The sequence below is a fragment of the Maniola hyperantus genome, chromosome 14 (assembly GCF_902806685.2).
Source record: "Maniola hyperantus chromosome 14, iAphHyp1.2, whole genome shotgun sequence".
Taxonomy (NCBI): Eukaryota; Metazoa; Arthropoda; class Insecta; order Lepidoptera; family Nymphalidae; genus Maniola; species Maniola hyperantus.
In genome coordinates this window covers 14,776,207-14,783,979 of record NC_048549.1, presented here as the reverse complement: position 1 = coordinate 14,783,979, position 7,773 = coordinate 14,776,207, and the positions used below count along the sequence as shown (strand labels likewise).

The 7,773-nt window shown below is 48.6% G+C and overlaps 1 protein-coding gene across 1 annotated transcript in view; it reads left to right on the top strand.

Annotated features, from left to right (window-relative positions):
- Nucleotides 1–717: 717 nt before the first annotated feature.
- The window catches only part of dachs (unconventional myosin-IXb-like dachs), a 47,967-nt gene continuing 40,911 nt past the window's right edge, over nucleotides 718–7,773 (top strand). The window contains exons 1-3 of the mRNA XM_069503133.1: nucleotides 718–1,784; nucleotides 2,040–2,271; nucleotides 2,500–2,567. Of these exons, the coding sequence (XP_069359234.1) occupies nucleotides 1,610–1,784; nucleotides 2,040–2,271; nucleotides 2,500–2,567 (475 nt within the window). The 5' untranslated portion in view covers nucleotides 718–1,609. The remainder of the gene's footprint in view (nucleotides 1,785–2,039; nucleotides 2,272–2,499; nucleotides 2,568–7,773) is intronic.

Genomic DNA, 7,773 nt, shown 5'->3' with positions numbered 1-7,773 from the left:
ATGCATTGTTGCCTATATTTAATTACATTGCACATGCATTGTTGCCTATATTTAATTACATTGCACATGCATTGTTGCCTATATTTAATTACATTGCACATGCATTGTTGCCTATATTTAATTACATTGCACATGCATTGTTGCCTATATTTAATTACATTGCACATGCATTGTTGCATATATTTAATATCCACGTGTAATAGTTTGTTTAGAAGATCTACATCGTCATAGAAAAGTAGATAAGTATTTAGTACTGCCCATTAAATTTGTTTTTTCGTGCTCCTGAAGAGTGTGCATAATAGCATATACTTACATAATAGCAGTAGCGTGCACAGGGTTTGAACCTAGGGTAAGCATAAGGTAGCTAACTACCTATTTAATGACAGGTCATCATCAGGGTAAGCAGTGCTTTTATGCCTCTATAATCTGCACGCACTGCATAATAGCCATTAGCCAGGTATCTCAATTCACTTCAATAGGCTTCACCCGCGACTTCGTCCGTGTGCCTGGCTCCTGGAAATACAACGTATGAAGCTAACTATGAAAAAAATAACTTTCAGAATCGGATTCATTCGTTTTGGAGAATTTAGGACGTGGTGGGGACCACGGCCTAAGTATACGACAAAGCTCAACCATTGCCGTCCTCTACAGCGGCCACTGCCGGCCCTGGCGGACGGGCGGCGGCCCGCGCGAGTGCTCGTCTCCGCATGTAGCGCGCAGTGCGCGCCGCGCCGCCGCCTGCGCCTCGCGCCTCGAGCTCGTCGCGCGCGATCCAGATACGGAATTGTTCGCTCCACTAACATCTATAGCTAATCTTCCAGGAACTGAAAACCACTCGATTCTTTTATGGTGCTTCCGAGGACGCGAGGCGGTTCTACACGTTCTGAATTTTTTGCAAAATTTGCTTTGTACTGGAGCTCCAAAATACTGAAATTTAAAGTGTTCATGTGTTGTGAATTTGTTAAGTTAAGTAATTAGAGGATTTAGCAATCACTGCTTCTTGGGCGTTTAAGCGTTTCACGGATGTGCACTGTGCAGCTGCACGCGACTCGGATTTGACGGATCCTAGCAAAAAGCGCGCGTGCCGGCTGCTCCGCCCCCGCGCCGCTCCGCACCGCACCGCGCCGCACCGCACCGCGCCGCACCGCACCGCGCCGCACCGCACCGCGCCGCACCGCACCGCGCCGCACCGCACCGCGCCGCGCACAGGCGCTGTGTCGACAATTTTCGTTAACGAGTTTATCATTTGGGACGTTAACGCGTCAATTACGCGCTTAACGGCGTGTCGGAGAGTGATTGCGATTGTTCGGTCGGATCTCGCCGGACGTGTGCGGGTTTGTGCACACTCACTGCTCGTAATGAGCGTCCGCTGAGCCTCGTGACGCTACCCAACGGCCTGCGATCGATCTATCGACTCATTCTTACAAAAATATCTGCCAGTTCGTACTGGGTGAAATATCTACCAGTTCGCACTGGGCGAAATATCTGCCAGTTCGCACTGGGCGAAATATCTGCCAGTTCGCACTGGGCGAAATATCTGCCAGTTCGTACTGGGCGAAAGCTATGAAACTTGCGCGGGTCAGAAGATATTGAACAGGTTGTGCCGTTTATGAAAGACATTTCGGGAAATCCAGGCACATACGAGACAGTTACATACGAGCCGGTCACATACGAGCCGGTCACATACGAGCCAGTCACATACGAGCCAGTCACATACGAGCCGGTCACATACGAGCCAGTCACATACGAGCCAGTCACATACGAGCCAGTCATATACGAGCCAGGTAAAAAGCCAACAAATATGATGTCAATGTGATTATACACTACCTATGTGCGCTTATTTAAATGGGCAGGACATTGTAAAAACTTTGAAATTTTCCGTATGTTAGGTATATTTTGAGCACAATGGGTACAGGGTACATGGTAGAGGGTACAGGGTACAGGGTACAGGGTACAGGGTACAGGTTACAGGCTATAGGGCACTGTGAGTGTGACCACATAGATTGCCCTACTGGCACCACCACATGTAAAAACTACAGATCCATGTGTCAGTGAGGCGCTGAGCGTGCGGGCGCCGCTGTGCGGGCGCGAGGTGCGGCCCGGGCGCCATGCGCGCGGCATGCTGCTGCCGGACCAGACCTACGAGGGCGCCACGGCCGCCGCGCCGCTCGCCGCGCCGCTCGCCGCGCCGCTCGCCGCGCTGCTACGTGCGCACCGCGTGCGACCCGACTTCTTCTGCACGTACCGCGCACGCGACGCAACACGTCACAGGTAAGCGGTACAGCTATGTGCTCCTGCCTCTCCTGACAGTTCTTACGTCACACGCGATCACCATCGCTAAGCCAAATATTACCACACAGCAAATAATAAGGTTGCAAAATTCTAAATTCTTTTAATTGATTTAAAGGTACCACTCAGTAGAACAGACTTTAGCACCTTTGAGGAGCAACTAATGTATACAACGAGTTGTAGAGTTGAGCCGTGTGTCTGTTGCGGCAGGTCAGCGGCCGAGGAGAAGAAGGAAGCGGCGGCGGCGAAGGGGCGACGAGTCCGCTGTCTCCGACGTGGTGAGTATTCTTCTCCGTTCCTTCGCCGAGGCGCTACAATTCTCCACGTGAGCAACTCTGTTTCCACATCGAAGCATGCAGCAGACTTTGTTTTGATAAATTCCCAAATTGTTCCTGCCGAGAATCGATCCTGGGACCTCCCACTTATACTTAAAGAGCACAGTGGTCACCCCTGCGCTACAGAGTGCGTCAGTCAGGTTACAACCACAAGACAGTCGAGTAGCAATACTAGTATCGTGTTACGTACGAGGGGCTCGTAACGACTGACGAGACCCCTGCGGTCACCTACAGGTACAGCTCTACTGTGATATGACGCGTGTCGCCGTCCTCGCCGCCTCGCGTGACGCGCGTGACGCGCGTGACAGTTCCCGGGTTCGTGTAAAGTGAATAATGTTGGTCGAAAAGCTCGTCTTGGCTAGCGGCGGGGAGGTAGCCCGAACTCTTCTCCTTGTGAGAGGAGACCAGTGCTCAGTAGTGAGCCGGCGATGATGATGAAATAGCTTCATAGTTATTTACATGGTTTGGATTTTTCTGTTTTGTTTAACTAAATACTTGCGCTTGACTGCAGTAGCAGCGAGCAGCGAGCGGCAGATGACGCAGGCAGCGCGCGTAAGTATGTACTCTTCTTTTGAAGGTACCGATATATTAGCTAGCGGCAAAAACGATTCCATATTCCAGCAGTGCGTATTAGAAACGAGGGGGTCCAGTTTATATTCCAATGCAGTTTCTGCGTCGCTGCAATAGTGCAGAATGGCCTTCATCCGCTCCTGATGTTTCACTTTACATATTTATTGACATTTAATGAGTTTACATTTGTTACTACCTACAAGACCTAGTATTATTGTACTCATCGCTCTGAGTACGCGTTTACGACGTCCGCGTCGCGTCGCTCGTAAACCTACAGTTCAAAAACCGGCCAAGTGCGAGTCAGGCTCGCGCAACGAGGGTTCCGTAATTCAGACGTATTTTTTCGACAACTTGCACGATAATTAAAAAACTATGATGCGTAAAAATAAATAAAAATCAGTTTAAGAAGTCACAGGGGAAGCCCTTTCACATGATACCCCACTTGATATAGTTATCTTATTTCGAAAATTGAAAATACTAATTATTAGTTTATGACCACAAATTAATTTTTTTTGTGTGATGTAACCACAAATTCACGGTTTTCAGATTTTCCCCCTAATGCCAGCTATAAGACTCACCTTCCTGTCAAATTTCATGATTCTAGGTCAACGGGAAGTACCCTGTAGGTTTCTTGACAGACAGACGGACAGACAGACAGACAGACAGACAACAAAGTGATCCTATAAGGATTCCGTTTTTCCTTTTGAGGTACGGAACCCTAATAAAACGACTATTAAATAAATACATTTAGCGTTTGAATAAAGTTTTATTTCCACTCGCTACGAAACTTGTAATAAATCGCAGTTATTTGTCATTATTATTTAGAAAACTTTTTGACTTTCCGAAATTAGTTACTTACCTACCCAAGTACTTATATTATTTAGGTACTTAGGATTGTTTGATGAATTCCTTCTTGTACTTACTATAGAACTGAAAGTATTGCTAAGTTAGCATTATTGCTAGTTCTCCTATGTCGATGTTGAACTACGAGTATGTCGGTCGCTCTAGTTCTCCTATGTCGATGTTGAACTACGAGTATGTCGGTCGCTCTAGTTCTCCTATGTTGATGTTGAACTACGAGTATGTCGGTCGCTCTAGTTCTCCTATGTCGATGTTGAACTACGAGTATGTCGGTCGCTCTAGTTCTCCTATGTCGATGTGGAGCTACGAGTATGTCGGTCGCTCTAGTTCTCCTATGTCGATGTTGAACTACGAGTATGTCGGTCGCTCTAGTTCTCCTATGTCGATGTTGAACTACGAGTATGTCGGTCGCTCTAGTTCTCCTATGTCGATGTTGAGCTACGAGTATGTCGGTCGCTCTAGTTCTCCTATGTCGATGTGGAGCTACGAGTATGTCGGTCGCTCTAGTTCTCCTATGTCGATGTTGAACTACGAGTATGTCGGTCGCTCTAGTTCTCCTATGTCGATGTTGAGCTACGAGTATGTCGGTCGCTCTAGTTCTCCTATGTCGATGTGGAGCTACGAGTATGTCGGTTCGCTCTAGTTCTCCTATGTCGATGTTGAGCTACGAGTATGTCGGTCGCTCTAGTTCTCCTATGTCGATGTTGAGCTACGAGTATGTCGGTCGCTCTAGTTCTCCTATGTCGATATTGAGCTACGAGTATGTCGGTCGCTCTAGTTCTCCTATGTCGATGTTGAGCTACGAGTATGTCGGTCGCTCTAGTTCTCCTATGTCGATGTGGAGCTACGAGTATGTCGGTCGCTCTAGTTCTCCTATGTCGATGTTGAGCTACGAGTATGTCGGTCGCTCTAGTTCTCCTATGTCGATGTGGAGCTACGAGTATGTCGGTCGCTCTAGTTCTCCTATGTCGATGTGGAGCTACGAGTATGTCGGTCGCTCTAGTTCTCCTATGTCGATGTTGAGCTACGAGTATGTCGGTCGCTCTAGTTCTCCTATGTCGATGTTGAGCTACGAGTATGTCGGTCGCTCTAGTTCTCCTATGTCGATGTTGAGCTACGAGTATGTCGGTCGCTCTAGTTCTCCTATGTCGATGTGGAGCTACGAGTATGTCGGTCGCTCTAGTTCTCCTATGTCGATGTTGAGCTACGAGTATGTCGGTCGCTCTAGTTCTCCTATGTCGATGTTGAGCTACGAGTATGTCGGTCGCTCTAGTTCTCCTATGTCGATGTTGAGCTACGAGTATGTCGGTCGCTCTAGTTCTCCTATGTCGATGTGGAGCTACGAGTATGTCGGTCGCTCTAGTTCTCCTATGTCGATGTTGAGCTACGAGTATGTCGGTCGCTCTAGTTCTCCTATGTCGATGTTGAGCTACGAGTATGTCGGTCGCTCTAGTTCTCCTATGTCGATGTTGAGCTACGAGTATGTCGGTCGCTCTAGTTCTCCTATGTCGATGTTGAGCTACGAGCATGTCGGTCGCTCTAGTTCTCCTATGTCGATGTGGAGCTACGAGTATGTCGGTCGCTCTAGTTCTCCTATGTCGATGTTGAGCTACGAGTATGTCGGTCGCTCTAGTTCTCCTATGTCGATGTTGAGCTACGAGTATGTCGGTCGCTCTAGTTCTCCTATGTCGATGTTGAGCTACGAGTATGTCGGTCGCTCTAGTTCTCCTATGTCGATGTGGAGCTACGAGTATGTCGGTCGCTCTAGTTCTCCTATGTCGATGTTGAGCTACGAGTATGTCGGTCGCTCTAGTTCTCCTATGTCGATGTTGAGCTACGAGTATGTCGGTCGCTCTAGTTCTCCTATGTCGATGTTGAGCTACGAGTATGTCGGTCGCTCTAGTTCTCCTATGTCGATGTGGTGCTACGAGTATGTCGGTCGCTCTAGTTCTCCTATGTCGATGTTGAGCTACGAGTATGTCGGTCGCTCTAGTTCTCCTATGTCGATGTTGAGCTACGAGTATGTCGGTCGCTCTAGTTCTCCTATGTCGATGTGGAGCTACGAGTATGTCGGTCGCTCTAGTTCTCCTATGTCGATGTTGAGCTACGAGTATGTCGGTCGCTCTAGTTCTCCTATGTCGATGTTGAGCTACGAGTATGTCGGTCGCTCTAGTTCTCCTATGTCGATGTTGAACTACGAGTATGTCGGTCGCTCTAGTTCTCCTATGTCGATGTTGAGCTACGAGTATGTCGGTCGCTCTAGTTCTCCTATGTCGATGTTGAGCTACGAGTATGTCGGTCGCTCTAGTTCTCCTATGTCGATGTGGAGCTACGAGTATGTCGGTCGCTCTAGTTCTCCTATGTCGATGTTGAGCTACGAGTATGTCGGTCGCTCTAGTTCTCCTATGTCGATGTTGAGCTACGAGTATGTCGGTCGCTCTAGTTCTCCTATGTCGATGTTGAGCTACGAGTATGTCGGTCGCTCTAGTTCTCCTATGTCGATGTGGAGCTACGAGTATGTCGGTCGCTCTAGTTCTCCTATGTCGATGTTGAGCTACGAGTATGTCGGTCGCTCTAGTTCTCCTATGTCGATGTTGAGCTACGAGTATGTCGGTCGCTCTAGTTCTCCTATGTCGATGTGGAGCTACGAGTATGTCGGTCGCTCTAGTTCTCCTATGTCGATGTTGAGCTACGAGTATGTCGGTCGCTCTAGTTCTCCTATGTCGATGTTGAGCTACGAGTATGTCGGTCGCTCTAGTTCTCCTATGTCGATGTTGAACTACGAGTATGTCGGTCGCTCTAGTTCTCCTATGTCGATGTTGAGCTACGAGTATGTCGGTCGCTCTAGTTCTCCTATGTCGATGTTGAGCTACGAGTATGTCGGTCGCTCTAGTTCTCCTATGTCGATGTTGAGCTACGAGTATGTCGGTCACTCTAGTCAAGTACATAGAAGTCCGCACATAGCTCGCTTTATCGTCCGCTGAGTGACTCAAGAGTTCCCGATACGGTCAAGCACGTACATTTTAGCTTGAGCCAAGCATTTTAACCGTTTATAGTAAATGCTTGACTCAAGCATCAAGTAAACATCAACAAGCAAGTCAAGCATTTACTTGCTTGACGCGTGATTGATGCGATTTTATATTTTTGCTTGACGAGACATCAATGCCGCTTGGCGGGTGCATCAAGCTCGCATCGAGCTAGCCGCTTCACCGTCTCGATGAGGCGGGTGCCCGGCGCGGCGGCCGACCAGCGACTGTGTGTGTATGCACACGGCGCGCATGCTGCCGGCTGCGCTGAGCCACGAGCGGGTAATTGATTCATTACTCACAATCAAGTGCATCGCGGAGATAATGTATTTATTCGATCGTGTACATTACGACGGCGGCGAGTGGCGAGTGGCGAGTGGCGAGTGGCGAGCGGCGAGCGGCGAGCGGCGAGCGGCGAGAGATCGCGCGGCATTCATCGAGATAATGGATGCCAATATATTACATAGGTGCAGATGTGTGCCCACTGCCCACTGCCCACTGCCCACTGCCCACTGCCCATTGCCGGACGCTTGCTCGGTGCTTCCAGACGTAGGCAATAAAAACTCTTAGAAAGAGGACATAGGTACAAACTACAAACATAAATAAACAGTTTAGACCTAAGTAGTTCCCGAATCTAGCGGAAATGAAGGAAAATCGTAACTTAATGATTTTCCTTCATTTTCCGATTTCAC